Source organism: Girardinichthys multiradiatus, chromosome 22 (genome assembly GCF_021462225.1).
Source record: "Girardinichthys multiradiatus isolate DD_20200921_A chromosome 22, DD_fGirMul_XY1, whole genome shotgun sequence".
NCBI classification, from domain to species: domain Eukaryota; kingdom Metazoa; phylum Chordata; class Actinopteri; order Cyprinodontiformes; family Goodeidae; genus Girardinichthys; species Girardinichthys multiradiatus.
In genome coordinates, this window is record NC_061814.1 from 25,104,668 (window position 1) to 25,124,229 (window position 19,562).

Consider the following 19,562-nt stretch of genomic DNA (forward strand, 5'->3'; position numbering starts at 1 on the left):
GACAATAAAAGACCTGAAATATTTCAGTTAGTGTGCAATGAATCTAAAATATATGAATGTTGAATTTTCTTCATGACATTATTGAAAATAATGAACTTTATCACAATATGCTAATATTTTGAGAAGGACCAGTACATGCGCCAACTAGTCTGTGGTGTGGTTCTAGGTGAATTTGCAACAGTACTGTACAAGGGAGTTAATTTGTCCTGTATTTTATGTAAAAAGTTAAAGTTGGATTTAGGTACAAAACATTTAAGCCTGAATTTGTGATCATACATTCAAACTTGAGGTTAGAAAAAGGATAATGTTACAGAGTAATGCAGAGATATTGTCAGAAAACATTTCACTACTGTAGTACGAGAAAGTCTCTTTCGTTTAAAGGTTATTTTTATATCTGTACACTTATTTTTATTCTCTTCTAATCTTGTGGTATGATTTTTATGATGCTGCCCCATGCCCTGCCATGTCTCCTGTTTGAATGCTTTTGCATAACAGTGATAAAAATAAATTGCAATAATAAATAAACAGAAAACAGCAATTTTTTCCCTATAAAGCCTCATTATGGACGAGACAAGTGTAATCCAACCTTTTCACATTCTGACTGAAAAACCGAACTCTCTTTTTAAATCCATATAATCATGTTTGCACTGGCACATTTTTTTTTTCCCATCTGGCAATAGTGGTGCATCTTTAATCCTGTCCAAGCATTTGTGTAAATCGCACCAATCCTGTTAGCTTTACATAAACAATCATAGCACACGAAGTAAAAAAGACCCAACTTAATTTTTATTTTGTTGTTCTTTTTAATTCTACATATTTGTTCAAACGTTGGAAATCAACTGAAAACACATCAAGATTTCTCTTAAAAACATACACACTTTTACCAAACTCTTTACAGTTACTATCTCAAAGCAAATTCACAGACAAAAACATGTGGAATGATATAAGATGGGGGGAAAACAGTCATATATGTTCAAGTCCAGTCAGTAGTAAACAAATGAAGCTTTTTTATGCAAGTTCCACTAGTCCCAGACATGATCCAGTTTCATAAAAAAATAGGGAAAATAGTTGAGAGTAAAATATTGAGGTTGAGAGTCGCATTAAATGAAAGTAAGGCTCAGTTTTCCGGACATGAATTAGGATTAATAGACTATAAAGTTGTCAAGTGGAGATCATTACATTTTCTGGCTATTTCATGTTTATCTGAGAAACTGACTGACTTTAAGTAAAAAGCAAAATACTATCAAAGAGAAATGTATATTAAAACTGTCAACTTCATGAAAGGAGCCGGCTCCTGGCAGTTGAAAGTAAATGAAAACAACAAAGTTAATTCTCCATCTCAGGGAAACTGCAGCTTTATTCTTAGTAGTTTTCATTTCAAAAATTTACATGCTGTGGTTTTAGTTGTAGTTGCATATTTAAAGCAAATTTTAACAAATGCTTTAAAAAGAGGAAAAACACTAATATATGACTGAAAAAGTGTGTCAAGAAATTGTCTCTTGTAAATGTCCAGAAAAAAAGAGACTAGATGTAAGTTGCATAAAAACTGCTTAAAGAAGGGTGGATTTAAATGGATACCCTATTTCTGATACAAATAAATACAAACACAAAAATAAAGAATTTAATTTTCCACCCAGAGGACACCCTGACCTTTAAACACCTTTACCATTACTGTATAATAAGAACAGAAAAACTTAATTGCACTTTTATAATCTGTCTAATTGCACTGAGCCTGCTGGGTATTCTGGGAAGCGACACTAATTCTTAATCAAACTTAATAGGCGGCAATGAGGGCTCCTTTGGCTCATGTTTTCTATTTAAACAGATCTCTAATTGCCACGGGCTTGTATGTAAATACAGTATGCATTCTCACAAAAAAAAGCAAAAGAAAAAATGTGCTTTTTGATTATTGCTGCTGCAGAGCAGTAACTCATCCTTATTGGTCACAGAAAGCATTCTGGTATCAGTGACAGCTTTTAAGAAAATGTTGTTTGAATGGTTGTAGAGTCTTGCATTGATGAGTTTCCACAAATGAAAGAAGTAAAGCCAAGAGAAATCAACTGCTGCCTTTTTCAGAGTGCTATTTCAGCTGCACACCAGCAGGTTGCGACACAGCCAGCTCATTAATAATGCTTTTTCCATCAAAGACTGCAAACGTAAAGGTTTCCGTGAAAAATGATCAGACTGTAAGAAAAAATAAGGATTCCCTTTAAATTCATGAACATGTAGCAAGATGTAATAAAGAAGGGGCAGGAAATGAGAGGCATGATGCTGGCAGCCTGGTGATAAAACACTGAAACACACATGATGGAGCAAGTGAGAGAGTCTGGGAAAATAAACAAGCCAACAACAGTTTATGCAATTGCTCCAATCCTCTAAAAATCCTCTTTTAGAGCTTGTTGCTGAAATATAAACAAACAATATGGGTGGAGTCTAAATGTCGAGACCTGCACAGGCGAAAATGAGGCAAATTTTACTAAGCCACATTAACAATCTGGTGGGTTCTTAATCAGAGCCAGCTGTGAAAGTTTAATCAATCCTCATTTGCGTGGTGGAGATAACAAAAAAGGAAACTGAAAACAGTAAGCTGTTAATTTCTCAAGGCATAAAGTGGTAATGTCTCATGACTAAGCAAACATCAGCTCACATTAAAAACAGCACATGGAATATCACATTGTAAATACTGTGTCATTCACAAGATATTAAACCAAAAAAAAACAAAAAAGTAATGCTGTTTTATACCTGTGGCCTCACATTACCTTGTCGAGACATGGAAATTATTCTTGCAATGTCCAGTCTCTAGTAAAAAAAATATTTTTTTTAAATTTTATTTATGTTTTTATTCATTTTTAGAAAAGATTACATTCTCAAAGCCTTCAGAAAGTCCATTTGTTGAGGGCAGAGGAGACAGGTGTTAACCCTTTGTTTCCTTCAGCAGGTTTCCCTCTTTTTTTCCCTACCCTGATTCCTTTGTTTGCCATCAAAGTGAAGGGTGCGTCTGTTGGAGTATGTGTATTTGAGGAAAATAATTCACTGTGCTCTTCCCAATGAACAAAATACAAGATTTAGGTCCTTCTAAAATAAAAAAGGGATGAGACCTATAAAGGTAGGAGAGGAGGTGTTGTAGAGCTTCAGAAAAAAAAAGTGCTTCAATGCATTTCCAAGGCCCGATCAGTCAGACCAGTGCAGAGATGGCAGTATGTGGAACGTTGAACAGATCTGATGCATGGTGATGTATTGATCCAACACTCACAGGAGGTAAAAGTGAAGAAATTCTACCAAGTCCAAAAACAATGCACCAAGGATGGGCTTTCAGGGAGTCTTTGTGTCTCTGATCTGCTCAACTGAAGGGAAATGTGAACAGTGCATGTAGAGTGGCAACCTCCAGGCCTTTTGTGACATTTATAGAAGTCAGTACAAACAGTCCGGTCCTGGGGAAGGAAAGGTCAGAGTGTGGATGAAGAGTGCAGGTGGAGTTAGAAGAGGACAGCAGTTCAAGTCTACCATCAGAAGAAGGGGGACGTCGAGCGCTACTCTTCCCTCAAGCCTGTTTCTGCGAGCACAAGTAGGGGAGCCGATGAAACGAACCTTGTGTCAGACGTGGAGGACCTCCATACTGTATTCTTCCGTCTCTGTGTACTGGGAGGAGTTTGTGTCTGACTGGGTGGGGGCCAGTGCCTCCTTGCTCTCCAGGCTCGGCTCCATGAGCGGGGGCTTCTCCAGCGCCAGCTTTTTACATGTGTCCGGCCGGTTCTGCACAAATATGACCCGGTTGTAGGCCTTGAGTCTCTTCCATAAATGGATGTAGACCTTGCACTGGACATACATAAAAACCAGTCCACCCGTGAAGCCGATGGCCACCACCACAAGTTTGGTCCAGAAAGGCCATTCTAAGATACCTGAAGATGAGAGAACCAGACAAAAAGGAAATCATGTGCACAAGTCAAACACACAGCAGAAAGCAAAAAAAGGTGCCAAAAGATAGAAGAGAATCAAAAGTTTCTATTAAGTCATTTGAGCTTTGAAAGCAAAAAATTAAAAACAGAGATAAAGATGGCATGATGAAGCTTTTAAAGCAAAACAGATCAAAGTTGAATGATATTATTAAATGCAAACACTCAAACAGAGCACATAAAGAGCCTCGCTAAAGAAGCTTTCACATTTTGTCAAATTATATATGTGACAGATCAACACAAAGTGGTCCATAACTGTAAAATGTAAAGAATAAGAAAATATTTTATGAATAAAATCTGGATAGTGCGACATGCATGATATATTTAGCCCCTTTCATACTTTTACCCCTAAAGAATATCCCTTTCAACCCAATGCCTTCAAATGTCACCTAATTAGTGAACAGAGTTTACCTTAGTATAATTCATTTTCAATATATTCTCAGAGAAAGAACATTAATCAGAGAATGTGCCAATGTTTATCTGGTAACTCTAGAGGAGCTACCATAACAGCTCAGGTATGGACAGTAAAACTATTAGTAGTTCAGTCCACAAATCTGGCCTTTATGGAAGGATTAGGAAGAGGAGATCGCCTCTGTAGGGACAGCTAGCATGTAGAGGAAGGTGCTCTGTTTAAACAGGACAAAAATTAAAGTTTGTGACATACGCACAAAACGCCCTGAAGACACCATCCTCACAATACAACATGGTGGTGATCAGCAATAATGGGATGATGTATAGATATATGGAGCTAAATGCAGGGCTGAACCTGAACCCCAACAAGACATGCAGCTATTAATGTAGCAAAAGAAGATTTAACAGTGTTTACTTAGCAGAAATTAACAGATATGCATGCCACACTTTTCAGATTTTATTTTGTAAAAAACATAAAAGCCATGAACCATTTACCTTCCACTTAGGAAGTATGCACTACGTTGTGTTGGTCTGAATAAAATATATTCATATTTGTGGTTATAACCTGACAAAAAGTGAATGAAATAAGAAAATCAAGGGTTCTCAATACTTGCAATGCAGTACGTCCTAGTTGTAAATATCTAAAGGAAAGGTATGAAAATCTGCTGAATTTTTCAAAAACTAGGAAAGTTTTCCAACTCTTTGATATCACAATAGATCTTTTTCTCATCACACAGTGTTAAAGGTCAACTGTGGCATTGGTTGAAGCCTAATTCATAGGACGTAAAACCAGCATGATATATTTATACAAACTTTTATTTCAGTATAAAGTTTTGGCTGATATTAACTTTCATCAATGCTTAAGGTAGATCAATTCAAAAGCATAAATGTAATACATGCCAAATAGCTGGGTGTCCGATTTCACCTTATTTCAACAGAAACCTGTGCTTTGGAAATTTGGAAATGCTACTCCACATCCTTGTCTTAATTTCTAATATTAAAATCTAGAAAAAATTAACTATTTACAGTCTGAATAGAGGAAATACCAAACAATGAAATAAGGAAGCTACAGTTAGAGTGATGGACAGTATTTGCTGTAGATTTCCCACAATACACAAACATCTTGTTGGCCTTAGGAGCAGTTGCAGCATTTGAGCTCAACACTTATTTTTTACCTCCCACAAGCAGCCTTAGGGGTTTTACACAACTGAAAAACAAATATTTGTTGAAATAGAATAAGGCAGATAAGATGACATGTTTGTCTCACAGCTAAATCGGGGCATAAAGCTTCATGATGTAGTTACTAAACCTCATCTTTGGTGCTAAAATATTCATCTTAATAAACTGATAAATCAGGGGTGTCCAAAGTTGGCCCTCGAGGGCCTGTGTCCTGCATGTTTTAGATGTCTCTCTGCTTTAAAACGCACCTGATTCGGGTAATTGCCATTCAGCAAAAGCCTGTTAATCAGCCATCAATGGAAATCTGGTGTGCTGAAGCAGGGAAACATCTAAAACATGCAGGACAACCTCTGGGTTAAATTCTATAACAGTTTAAATATGCAAACCACCTGTGAAAAGGTGTACATAATATCTGCATGATCCAAGTTGAAAAGAAATGTCAGGCCCTTTATTATAAGCCTCGCTTTATGAAAAATTGTAAATGAAGGTATTCTTGCATGAAATGATGGTCGAGTTGTCTAGTCTAATGAAAACCTCTAGTCATAATGTATAACAAAGAATATAAATCACAGCATGTTTTTCTTTGGCTTTGTCTGGGTTCTGCTAAGGAGAGATTTTGCTTATCCTTAAATTAAAACAAGAAAGGAGATAAAGAGGAGGGATTGGGGTGTAAAGTGCAGTTGGAAAAGAGCTGGATACAACTGACAAAAAGGCTGACAGAGGAAAAAGACAAAAAAAACAAACACACTCGGAAAGTCAAAATGCCAAAGTGGAAATGTTTACCTGGGATTCTTCGGGCTGCATGAGTAAAGAGAGTGTAAGTGTCACGTATTACAAAAAACAAAAACAGATTTCCAAAATTAATATTAGGTCAAACATTACAGTGGTAACATCTGAGAATTTAGCTCATCTATCAAATCTGTTTCATCAATTACCATCATGAGCAAATGTTTTAGGGAGTTTAGCTATACAGGCATATCAGATTTGTCCTCGGATCGTTTGAGCAAATGACAGCAGCACAGGAGCAATACTGGTGAGAAAATACTGTACATCACCATGGTGACTCAACCTGACAGTCCTCAGAGCCTCAGACATTTCTGATTCATCAGGTTGGGCTTAACAAACACCCTGCTGCTCCATCTGTACCCCGTCTCAGTAATGCTGTACATGCCAGGGATGGAGCGATGAGTAACAGAAGATGTACTGCCAGCCGAGGCCATAATGGCTCTGCATTAATGCATCCATCTACATTTTAGGTTCTGCTGCTGCTGTCAATGATACAGAGTGCTTCTGTCTGTTTGCTCAGGATGGATTAGAGAGGCAGAACATGGAACATGTAAAAGAGGTCCTAACCTACTACTTTATTTCATCAAGTTTCTAAATTGAAAGCCCATTTCATCTCATGCTGGACGATGTTTCACTGTCCCTGGTGAGATGCAGGTTCATCTCCTCATGTCATAGGACAAAACTATCCACATTCCTTTTTTAAAAATCAAGAAATTATAAAAGCTAAGAGATTTTTCAGTCATCAACATGTTTGAACAAATGTTTTCAGAGAACTGTTTTAGATGAGAAGTTTTATGCCACAATCCTATCTGTAAGCATGTTGATGTCAAAGCTAAGACCAAAAACAAGATGATGGAGCTTGCTATTCCTAAAAAGCCCTTTTTCTACTGCAAACGTTTAATTTACACTTTCTGATATGCGTTAAGCTACGTAGAAATAAATTTTAACAATGGAAAAAATTTTTTTTTTCTTTTCCATTTCACTTATCCCTTCCTGAGCTTACTGGCAGCTAGCCTAAGTGATTGAAAAAGGCACTGACCTTCACCTTCAAAGTGCTCCTTAAAGTAAATTGTTCCACTTGCTCAGGATGGATTTAAGAAGCAGCTCAAGAAACATGCAAAAGCATCCCATCCAACTTCTTTAACCAACTTATTTATTTTCATTCTTATACACATTAGGCTCATAAGATATGAATAAAAATGCCATATTATCTTTTTGTTTTAAAAAAACAAAACAAAAAAGCAGCTTGTTTGACTTGTTACTGAACAGTTTTATGACAATCATTGGTGAGAAGAGGTTTTCCTAGAAATCGTATCCTAAAAGGCACTCCTCAAAGTGATTCTCTTCTGTTAGAGAAGATTTCTTCACAAAATAAAGCCGAATATTCAGTCAGTTTAAACAAATGTGCCCAAACTTATTTTGGATGACTACATTGTTGAATGAATAGGCAAGCTAGCCCTTCAAATAAAAATAAAATTCAACTATAAACTTTTAAAAAGCTATTTTTTAACTATAAACAATGAATATCACTTTCACACTGGCATTATGCCATAAGTCGATAATTTAAAAGATAAGTGAACTTCCTTCATATAGGCTGGCTAGAGTCTTTATTTGGAGCTAAGCTAACTGGCAGCTAACTAAAGCTATCAAAATGGCATTGATCTTCTCCTTGAAAATGCTCCTCTAAATTGATTTGTTTCCCATAAATTATTACATTTCCTGTATGTTGACTGTCTGTCAGCCACTCTGTTCAGCTTTGGTTAACATGCATGTATGTGTCACAATGACAGATGAAATATTTTCTGGCACACACAGATGACGCATAATGCATGTTCAGAACCACATGCTCACAAGTCATGCCACCGCCCTGCATATTTGTCCTTGTGAGGATGTTTTGCTGACTCCACTCCTTCCTTTCACACCAGCTCACCGTGAACTGCCCTTACAAACAAAGGGCCTGGATAGACTTTTAGCCCTCCGCTTAAACAGTAATTTTATTAAATAGTTTTTCCATGAGCCTTAAGATAAAATGTGAATAAATGTGTTTTTCAATCACTAATGAAAATACATTGTTTTCTGCTGAGTTTCTGCATGTGAATTACACACATTTCTGACCACATGGAAGATTTTCAGGCTATCTTTAGTTCTGAGAATGAGTGACAGGCAGATGATGATAAATTGCTTTTGAATGGCTCATCCAACACGGTGCATGGTCTACCACAAACACACAGACTATGGTCTTTACATTAAGTCTTTAGTATTTTTTTTGTGTGTATCTGAAACTCTGCTGACCATTTTTTATTTCCTCCGCTGTTCTGTCGATGAGGACGTAGAGCGACCAAACCACACAGGTGATTGCAATGACGTGGAAGGTAACTGAGCACATAATCTTCCTTCTCTCGCTTGCTGTCATCTGTAGTTTCTCCCACTGCAACAGATGAAAAATTACATGCAGACAGAAAACAGACGCATTCATTTAAATTGGGCACTTATTCTGGACACTTTTAGGGGATAAATGTTGGATGTAAAGCATTTAGATGCTGAGATGAGGATCTGAGCTACACAGTGCCAATTGGCGAGGAGAATAGATGCAGAAAATGAGGGGTTCAGTACGACCCAGCACACTGAAGAGCACCCAGGTTTTAACAATGCTTTTAAAGAGCCCAGCAATTTTAAATAACTGTATGTGTGTAAATAAATAGTGTTTTTTTCAAACAATCCAAATCCATTACTCCGGTCATGAAATTGTCCAATTGTGGGGTAGGTTTCATTAAAAGCATGTTGCAGCACGACCTGAATCCACAGTTTGAAAGACATCCCACGATGTGACCATCATCCCCGTTTCATCGTGTTTTTTTCTGCACACTCATGTGTCAAAAATGTCAACGTTCACCCATGGGACTGAGAAGCTATTAAGAGAGCACCATTTGTTCAAGGCCTATAGTGCAGCTAATGAGGGGTGGAACATTTTTAATTAGAGTGTCCTGCTATCTTCAGACCACAGCAATTGATTACAACCTTTAAAAAGGATGTATGCCTCGTTGAAATAATTTCATATGAATCATCTCCCTCTCTTACTGTGAACCCAGCTTCAAAGCTCACAGTCATGGTTGTGTTATCAGTTTGACAGATTCGAGAGAGTTTTTCAACTTCACGGGACGTCAAATTAGTAAGAACACTTGAAAATGAAGCCAGAACAAAACCCTGAGTGAATTAATAAAAGAAACAGTGTGGGGTACTTTGGGTTCTACTTTAAATGAATGTAAACACAGCTGTACCTTGCGCAGTGGTTTGAGCTTTGTCTCCATGATGAACTCATATTTGCAGAGCTCACAGCAGCGGGTGTCTGAGCTCTTGATCCACTGCTGCAGACAGCCCTGGTGGACAAAGCGCAGGCTCCCTGTGCAGTGGCACGGTGTGATCAGAGGACTCTCGTCATCTCCCTCACAGTGACAAATCCTGTTGGAAACCAAGAATATGCAGTCAACACAAAACTGGACTTAAGACAGCTCTGACAAAAATAAAGATGTGGGTGAGGAAATTTAAATAAGACAAATCCAAAAAGGTAAACGTTGCAACGCTTAAAGATGTTGCGTACCATTTAGACTTTGGATAGCTAAAATTTTTTATCATACTGTTCCCACAATTCAAAGTCCTTTCAACCAGATGCCAGCGAAATTTTCAGAATGACCGGAGTCTTCTTTGCATGTATAGAGTAATGTAGCATCTCCCTACCAACACCTGTGGCTTCACACTGCTGGACAGCTGGCTGAAAAAAGTCAACTACACTATTCCCTATTTTAGAAAAAACAAGAGACGTTCAACTCAATGGAAATATATCTGGTTGCAAAAAACATGAAGTGGAAACTAAAAGGAGCTTCATGCATCACTCGAATTCAAGAAAAAGTGCTTTAAGATTGCAGTTAACGTGTGGGATGTTTGTTAAGCAGCAGACTGCAGGCTGGCTTCCTGAGGAGACAGACTGACTTACTAACCAACCAATATCAGCTTATTAGACTCTCAGTGTTATTCCATAAAGAGCAAAAATGTAAAAAGGAATCTTATTCTGTGCAAAAAGCACATTCAGTTAAAAAGTACATCTAGGGACCAGTACTGTAGCCAGAGCCTTATCTGTATCAAACTCATCATTTAAATGCTATAGATCAAACCAACATGTTATGTCAGTAGGAGTATATGGCACATTTCTGCTTTTAAATGAAAATATTTACATCATGTCATTTTTGGTAAAATGTTTTTTAAATACTGTGAAATTATGAACACTGTTTCTTTGTTTTCAATTTACAGCGAAATTTCACCATGAATGGTGTATTTTGTGTGATATTCCAGTGCTGCGAAGCATTTAGAAATTAAGAAAGTTTTTTTTGTTTTGTTGCTCAGAAGAACTAAAAATATTTAAATAAAACTGCGTAAACATGTGATATATCAATGTAAAACTTAGTTGGGCATCACTGAAATACACTGCCAAACATGTTGGCCACGAAAAGCGTTATTTCCTATTATTATATATATAAATATTTCAACATATTTCTTCACAATTTTCAGTTTTCAAAAACAATATCTAAACAAGCTTTCTATAAGACATTTAGAGTGCAAAAAATGGCACAGTTGTTGGTAGAGTTCCATTAAACAAGGGAAAAACTGAAATACCTTCAAAGTGACAAATCTAAATAAATCCAAAACTAAATAATGAAACTGGCCTGAACAAAAATAATGCTATCCTACTAACAGGAAATAACTGACTGTAGGGAGATGTTGATCTAAAGTTTGTCCTGCAACTAGCAATACTGGTGGCTTGAATCTTGTAATCAACCAGTCCATCTTTTTAAAAGTGTGAAACGTCTCTGTGTAGTCAGTTTGGCATCTTGGTTTGTAAGCACAGTGAACATGATAAACCACTGAAAGCTAAGGAGAGAGTTATCTTAGGAGCTTGGAAATAAAATAATGGGCTAGGGTTTTTTTTCTTTTTTTTTTTTAAAGGGGCAGGCTACGAGACTATCTCCACACAGCTACACGTTCCTGTATTTACAGATGAACAACCTTCCTGGATGTAGACACAAGAGGAAACTTAATGACAAATTCAAGAGATGGATAATAATAATGGTAAAGGTAACAAAAGAGCCAAGAAGAACTCCCAAAAAGATCAGAGGGGAACTCCAGGACAAAGGTGCATCAGCATCATAATGCATAATCTTTTTCTGCTTGAGCCAAAGTGTACTTAATGGAGGACACACAAGGAGGACAACACTCTTAACAGCAATTAATAAAAAAACAACACTGGAATTGGCCAAAATGCACGTCAATAAACCACAAAGCTTCTAGGACAATGTCCTTTGGACAGATGAGACAAAACTGGAGCTTTTTCACCAATCACAACAGCTCTATGTTCACAGACTGGCCGTACAGTAAAACAGGCTTGATTATGTTCTGGAACAGCTCTGCTTCATCTCGCACATGGTGACTTGAATCTGTGGAGGGGACAATGACTTAAGACTATCAAGCTTTTCTTGATTGTCTTTCAAATGTGCTGCCTACTGTCTAAAGGTCTGTCACAGATCATGGATCCTACTACAGCATAATGACCAAAAATGCACAGAACCATGCAGTCTGGAGAGGGCATCCTTCAAACCTTAGACAACCTTAGAACCTATTCAAGTACCTGTGAATAGGTTCAGAAATCTCTTTTGGTTGTTGGAATGCACCTAGAAGGATTGGCCTCCATGTGCTTAAGAACAGCAGCTCCCAAACCTCAGGCTGATCAACTGCGAGCCTCCAGAATTGACAAAGACTCCATGATAGGTGTCAAAATATATTCAGAAAAAATGAGAGAAAGTGCAGTTGCCTTCGATTTAAGCCTCTAGTAGTTGCCATGACTAAGAATCTTCAGAGACACGAGTTAGTGACTTTCTCTCTAATATTTTTTAACTGTCCTGACTGAACCTGCTGCGGTCTACTCATTATAAAATTACTTATTCAAAGCACAAAGCCTCTGGAATGCCAAGTCACATTGGTGCAGCTTTTTTTGTGTTACTGCAATGCTGTTTTATGGATTAAAATCTGCCTGCTGATGGTGAGCTTTACAAAGTCCCACATTAGTCCATTTATTCTCAGTTTCCTTTCTCATATCACATCTTAAGTTACACAGTAGACCTTATAAAAGTCTGTAGCCAAAATAACTCAATGGAATTGTGACTCAGATGAATCTCGGGCATGTTTATACCTAAATCCTAACGTAATTCAAGTGACTGAAAGCATTTGAGAAACAACAGTTGATCTGTTAATTTCTAAGCTGACGACCCATGTACTGACATGGCTATGTCTTTATCTGCATGTAAAGTGATTACCTGAGATGGGATCACATTTTAATGCCTGACTTAGACTTATAACCAGATCAGCCAGGACATATGTTAATACCCAGCAGGACCTCAGGGTTACAGAAATGGTTGGATTTCAACGATTTATTAATATTCTGTTGATCCAAAATTCAAAAACAATGCTGAATTTTCATTATTGATTTTGAGAAATAGTTTTTTTATTACTACTTTTGTCAGTTTTGATACATTTCAGTGACCATTGTAGGTTATTCATGTAAGGGTATCAATAATTATGTTTTTGCCTGTAGGCGTTTCCTGTGCTGGTTAGAACCTGATTGAAGCAGCCTTGTTTTTCAAGGCTAAGCATAATGATTAGGAGGACATCTGGTTGCAGCGATTAGTCATCCATATTAAAGAGGTATCCATTTGCTACTTCAGTGTTGCGTGTGTGCAGATGAGAAGGACTCAAAACTGCAGACGTCACGCACTTATCCACTTTAAGTCGGGGTCTTAAAATGTAAATAAAAATAAACAGTAAAAGAGATGGAAAACAAGTTATCATGGCAGCTTATAATCTCTATCAAACCATTTTCATAGACATATTAAAGATGAGACAGCAGAAAATATTTTGACAGACCAGCTGCTGGACAGTAACATGGTCACACAACTCAAAAGAAACAGGAGTAGTTAAAAGATGCTTTTTAACATGAGCGGTGTCTCCATAGAGGCTGCATTGATTAACAGATCAAAAACAGACACCCACAAGACATATCAGTCAATTTTCCATGTCCTCATTTTACACCGAGTTATGTAAGAAGGAGTGTTGTCTCCTGCATGTTGCAAGGAGCAGCGGGACTCCTCTTTGTGGAGCAAGGAGGAAACAAACAGCGAAGGTGTAGATTGCAGTGGGAGCGTAACATTCAGATGGATTGTCTTTATCCCACAGTTCAGGAAAGGATAAGAGCAGGAGGAGAAGCACGTGTGCCCACACTATTAGAAAGTGAAGTGTGCAAGCAGGATGATACCTATTTACAGCCATGCCTGATCTGGCCAAAGCTTTACAAGATTAAAAGACAAAGTGAACAAAGGAGGATAAAAATAGCTAATTTACCACAGAGGAGGAGGTGGAAGGAGCAAAGGATTTAAGCAGAGAGGAGGAGCAATTTGCATCTCTAGCGGAGGCCTTTTTTTAAGCTTAGGGGTGGGCTGTTTTGTTTATTTGTTTTCATTTTCCACAGATAAGATGATGAACTACAGACTCTCATCCTACGCGTAGTGTACTGTTAAAAAAATTTAGCCAGGGGAAATGGTCCATCTTGGTTCTTTTATGAAGAATTCCTGTCTTTTGACAAGAACATAAATGAGAAATTATTATGCTGATGGAGAGTTTTGTTTTTAAACGTAGGAGAGAACAATCACAATAAAATGCCTAAACCTCCATATGAAGCAGAAGAGCTTATAAAACAGAGCAAAAATGTTTCTGGTCAGAAATACAGGCTTCGTGTGCTGAAATTGACAGGTTTGAGTCTGAAAAGATAAAAATCTAATATCAGCTTCGTCATCCAAGGTGATGCACATCTGTACAGAAGCAAAACTGTCTCGTAAAGTCTGCAGCAAAACGAACAGGATTTGGGCCACCAGCAGCCCACGAAAGAATCCATTTAGCAGAGGAAGTTGTAATTTAAATTTTTATCACTCTAGCAGCCACAGTGAACCTCACTTCCTGCAGTCATTTTAAGATAGAGGCGACGCCGGAGTGTTTTGCTTCTCACATGAAAATGTGAGAAGCAAAACAGAATTGGGAAATCACAAGGAATGCAAGCTAAGAGAGAAACAAACTCGGCTGGAGTACAGTACGTCCCTGCTGAGGCATTCGCTTTCTTCCTGTTTGCACCTTTTCAGCTTCCTCATACCTTTCTCCCGAGGCATTCACAAAATGTCTGAGCTGCTGTTTGGGTTTTTTTAGTTTTTTTTTTTTAACAAAGTTAACAACTGTTTTCCACCAAATATCTGAATGCATGGAGAGTCCCCTAGCTGCAGTCTGAAGGCTTGTGTCTGTCCAGGCGTATGCAGGCTGCATACTTCAATTCAGAAACTGGTTGGCTCTGTTTGAGTTTAGCTTGCAAAACAAACATGGTGGCAAAAGCACCTGAATTGGATAAAGAAATAATAATAATTTCAAAGTTCCTAAAGCCTCAAGTGATCTAATGTATGGGGGTACTTGAAGTTAGATGCTCTGTAAGGCTTTGCTGCAACACAAGCACTATGTATGAAAAGAAAGTGAAGCAACTACCCTAGAGGGGCTATTGATGAGCAGACAGAGAATAAAACGTCAAGTTTCTAAATACACTCTGCAGAGTTACGCTGGTTGTCGGTCTGCTACGTTTTACCCAGAATTAGAGTGTATGGAACTGCTTGGACCTACATTTGATTACTTAACGCTGTGCACACGTGTTAATGTGCAGACTTGATGAAATCAACTTTACCTCGTCCCATTTTGGTCAAATTTAATTGTACAAATAATGTTAATATCTAAATAAATCAAATTTTAAAAACAGGCAACCTCATATAATGCATACAAGCTAATAAATACAAATCAGTTGTAAGTTGTATGGAAAAATTACAGTCTCCATTTAAAATTTGCATAGATATTCTTTCTAAAACTAAAGGCTGTAAATTAGTGTGTTGAAAACTGAATCAACTTACTACGTTAACAAAGCATTTATTCACACATTAATTCATTCAAGTGTAGAATAAAACAAATGAATGCAGCCTGGTCACAACAAACAACTCTTAAAATGTAAAGATGAGGAAATCATCAAGCTTTTTGTGATGCAAATGAAATAAATACACTTAGAAGAAAGACAGTTTTATTCCCTGTAGTAGCAACTTTATAAGCAGTGTAACTGTAAGCCTGATGAAATATGATTTAAAGCCAACATGTAGAGAGATGCATAGATTGCCTGTCTTTAAATGTGAAATGAAAGCTTTTTACAATGAAGGAAACTTCAGTATGTTAATGTGTTTTGGTTCTCCAAGAGGACGCTGAAAATTTTTTATGAGCCTTCTATTAGATTACATTGTGACATGTCAATAAAAGAGCTGGCTAAAGATTGAAGTGGAAAAACAGGCTCTCACATACTTCCTCAAGTGAACTCAGGTCTAAGCTCACATTCCAGGCCACCTGATAGAGTGGCTGGAACAGTGTGTTTGTGTAATACTCGTGTACAGTTAGAGGCTATTTGAAGCCCATAATCTCTGTTGATTTCTGACCTGTGCCTGCCCACATCTAAGCTCAAGTTGCTTTTCTCCTTTAGTGTAATCAAGTAAGAGCAGCACTAGCACAGGCCACAGCTGAGGGGGCAATGAGGACATAATTTGTATTGAACTGTGCTAAAGATGTCCAGTGAACTGTCACCATATTGACAAATGGATACTGTAACCCAGAGGTGCGCAGTGTCATGCTCGTGGCAACTAATCTACTGCTACAAAGGCTCATCAACAAGGTTCATGTAGCCATGGCCTGCTCTTCAATCAAATACTGCACACAATGCATCCAGTCACTGCACATAGCTGGCCTTATGAACAAAGACGTGTTAAATAAACCTGTTGTCTATTTGTTAACCACAGAAACACGCTCCACACATCAAAACTATTACATTTTCAGCACTGACCTGCTGCCCTCGATCTATTCCTGAACATTCCCGCCAGCCCTTATTCCCACTGCAGAACGTGAAACGTCTCAGCGAAATCAATCACATTTTCATTGAGGCTATAGAGATACTCTACCCCACCATCGATCTAGTCAAAATGAAAAATTATTTTAAAAACATGGTTTGGCAGCACAAATGGAGAAAAAAAAACATGCCGGAGATCTGCGTTAACAGTGTAGTGAAATGAGATGGGATGAAATGAACAAATTTATTGTTCTAAGCACACACAAAAAATCTAATTGGGAAGGAGATGAGGTGTTTGTGTGTTCAACAATGTAAAGAAGTATTTGCTCCCTAACAGATTTCTTCTGTTGTTGTTCTTTTGTCACACTTAAGGGTTTCAGACAAAGAAAATTTATATCAAACGAGGGCAGCCCAAGTTAATAAAAAATGTAGTTTTCATTAGAAGAGTAAAGCCATCTAAATAGGCCCCTAAGTGATAAAGTAACTGCCACCTAAACCTGATATGTGGTTGTGCCATCAAGTCTTTTATATTGTTTTTATTAAGCTACACTGGAGGGTTTGTTAACATTATTGGCCTATTTAATTGGTCTCAAAAGGATTTCAGGCCAAACATATACTTTGGGCTATTCAGAGGTGGACTTGCTGGTGTACTTTGGATCACTGTGATGCTGCATAAAGTGCTTGAGCTTAAGGTCATGAGCCACTGGCCAGCCATTCTTCTTTATGGTTTCATCAATTAAAGCTAGTCGCCCAGCTTCTAAAAGCACAATAGCACCCTGAAACCGTCACACTTAAATCACCTGGTTTGACTGATTTCCTGTAATGCCGTTATGTTAATGCCAGCTTTAGTCTCGCCAGTCCACAAATAATTTTCTTAAAAGTTTCGGAAATCATCAAGATGTTTTTTGGTCAATACATGAATTTGGTGTGCTTTTTGTCTTGCAACTTTCTTATGGATGCTATTTTTGTCCAGTCTCTTTCTTATGCTTGAATCCTGAACACTGTTGTTAACTGAAGCAAATCGGGTCTGCAGGAACCTTAAATGTTGTTCTGGGTCGTCTTTTGACCTCCTGGTTGAGTCGTTAATGTGCTTTTGGAGTAATTTTGGTGGGCCAGGTACACCTGGTAAGGTTCACCCTGTTACATGTTTTTTTCCATTTTTGAATAATGGCTCTCCCTGATTTGAAGTAGTCCCAAGGCCTGAGAAGATACCTGTAACCCTTTTCAGACTGATAGATGCAAAAGGCTTTGTTTCTCATCTGTGCATGATGTGTTGCTCTCAGAGATCTGTTTCATGCTGGCAGACAGGTTTTATTTTACTGCTTGTTTCCACAGGTATAGCTGGATGTGGCTAGTGAAATTAAACCAAAACAAATGTGGTTAATCACAGTCGGTTACTGCCTTTTGTATTTATTCTGGTTATGTTCGTCTCATATTAAAATTATGATCTGAACAATTTAGGCAAAAAAATCAAAGACAAAAGAAACCTGGATGAGGAGAAATACCTTTTACTAACACTGAAGGACTAGGCTGGGTTGTTCTGATTAACTTCTCCACTCTGAGCAGAGCCTTAGAGGACAGACACTGCTGAGCTGGGTGATTACACTACAGGAGGAGAACGCTACACTACTTCATGGGTCTCAGGGGTGCACTGCCACATTAGCTGTATGATGGAGGGTTTCAGGGCTGTAGACCAACCAGACAATCACCCACCTGCAGCAGTCCCCTGATAGAGAGTAATTTGACAGTGGCTCTGATTTCTCCGTCAAAGGCAACGAACAGCATTCCAGGTCTGTGTCCTCGTCCATATGGCACAGCGGGGCTAGAAGAGTCCCAGACACACTGATCGTTTCTGAGGTTGCCATCTGGCTCAATCCCTTGGTAGGCAATCTGGGATGCTCTACTTCAAACATGTCATCTCCTTGTGAGAGAAAGCCTGACTCGGTGCCTTCAAGCAGAGTGCTGCAGGACTTGGTGATGTGAAGGTGGGATGCGTAGCTTCCCAGCTCAGAGCACTGCAGACTGGCTGAGGTAGAAGATCGGGAGAAGGGAAGGAGGAGACGAAGGAAGTTGGAGCCCGGAGCGGAAAGAGGCTGGAGGAGACTGTTGGGATGAGAAGCAGGAGTTGGATCGGATGGATTGCCCAACATGTACTTGTGGTTGTTAGTGAGGGAAGGGACAAGGTGAAGGTTGGTGCGGATTGAAAGTGGAGCATCTGGGCTCTCTCTCGTAGGGGTGGCGACCGGATTGTCACTGCACAGCTTACTGTTGGGACACTGAGCATGCTCAGGCTTCATATCCAGTTCTCCCTCTGAGCACGTACGATCTATGAAATGCAGCCCACGGCAAAGGTTGTCCACACGCTGGCCCACATCATTCAGAGACAGAGAAAACCTGAGGGAGTTTTTGGGCTGGATGGTGACCGAGGCGGGACGCAGTAAATAGAGCCAGTCTCGCTGTTTGGTGCACTTAGAGCCTTGCAGGGAGTCTGCGCAGAGGGTGGTCACTGAAAGACCCTCAGAGGTGTTACTGTTGGAGTTCAGCAGAACCACAGCAGTCTGTTTCTGAGTGTCCTGATCCCGACTGCTGTTGTGTGGATGTTTACACAAGTGTGTTCATGTTTATGAAAGAAGATCATGTGATAGACAATGGGATTGGAAAGTGGAGAAAAAGACAAAAAAGAGAAATGGAAAGGACAATCATGTGTTTTAAAATGGAGAAACAACAAAAAAGAAAGATGAGGTTGATTTTAGCTGGCTTTAGCAAACGAAAGGCTTGATCGCCAACTAGAATATCATAAAAAAGTTAATTTATTTTTGCAATGCAATTCAACAAGTTAAATTCATATTACATACTTTCTGTATCTAATTAATATAACCCTATATGTTGGTTATTAATGATGATTTTGGGTAACTTTATTTCCATCTGAATCAGCTCAGGTAAGATGGTTCAAATGTTTATTTCTGGTTCAAGATTGGTTTAACTTAAGGAATGCAACAGTTGTCTTAAATGGGCTTTGCTTAACCTTCTCTCAAGGCTGCAAATATACCTGTAGCACAAATTTTCTTTCCACTAAATTTTCCATTGATATACTTGGAAACAGACCTCTGAACATGCAGCTTCTTTTGCAAACTTTAGCAGTCTTCCTTATGTCCCAATACTGTCATTTTAAGAGAAGTTGAATTTGGATTTTTATTGGCTGTAAGCCATAATTATCAAAATTG

At 38.4% G+C, this 19,562-nt stretch overlaps 1 protein-coding gene across 5 annotated transcripts in view; it reads right to left on the bottom strand.

Annotated features, from left to right (window-relative positions):
• Window positions 1–764: 764 nt before the first annotated feature.
• Window positions 765–19,562, bottom strand: part of marchf8 (membrane-associated ring finger (C3HC4) 8) — a 106,962-nt gene continuing 88,164 nt past the window's right edge. For 3 of the 5 annotated variants that reach the window (XM_047351195.1, XM_047351193.1, XM_047351194.1), the window contains exons 6-9: window positions 9,608–9,788; window positions 8,622–8,757; window positions 6,327–6,341; window positions 765–3,899 (exon numbers count right to left, since the gene is read on the bottom strand). In XM_047351195.1, coding sequence (XP_047207151.1) covers window positions 3,595–3,899; window positions 6,327–6,341; window positions 8,622–8,757; window positions 9,608–9,788 — 637 coding nt within the window. In that variant the 3' untranslated portion in view covers window positions 765–3,594. Of the gene's footprint in view, window positions 3,900–6,326; window positions 6,342–8,621; window positions 8,758–9,607; window positions 9,789–18,051; window positions 18,925–19,562 lie in introns of all 5 variants that reach the window. The other 2 variants (XM_047351197.1, XM_047351196.1) reach the window with 2 other exon arrangements.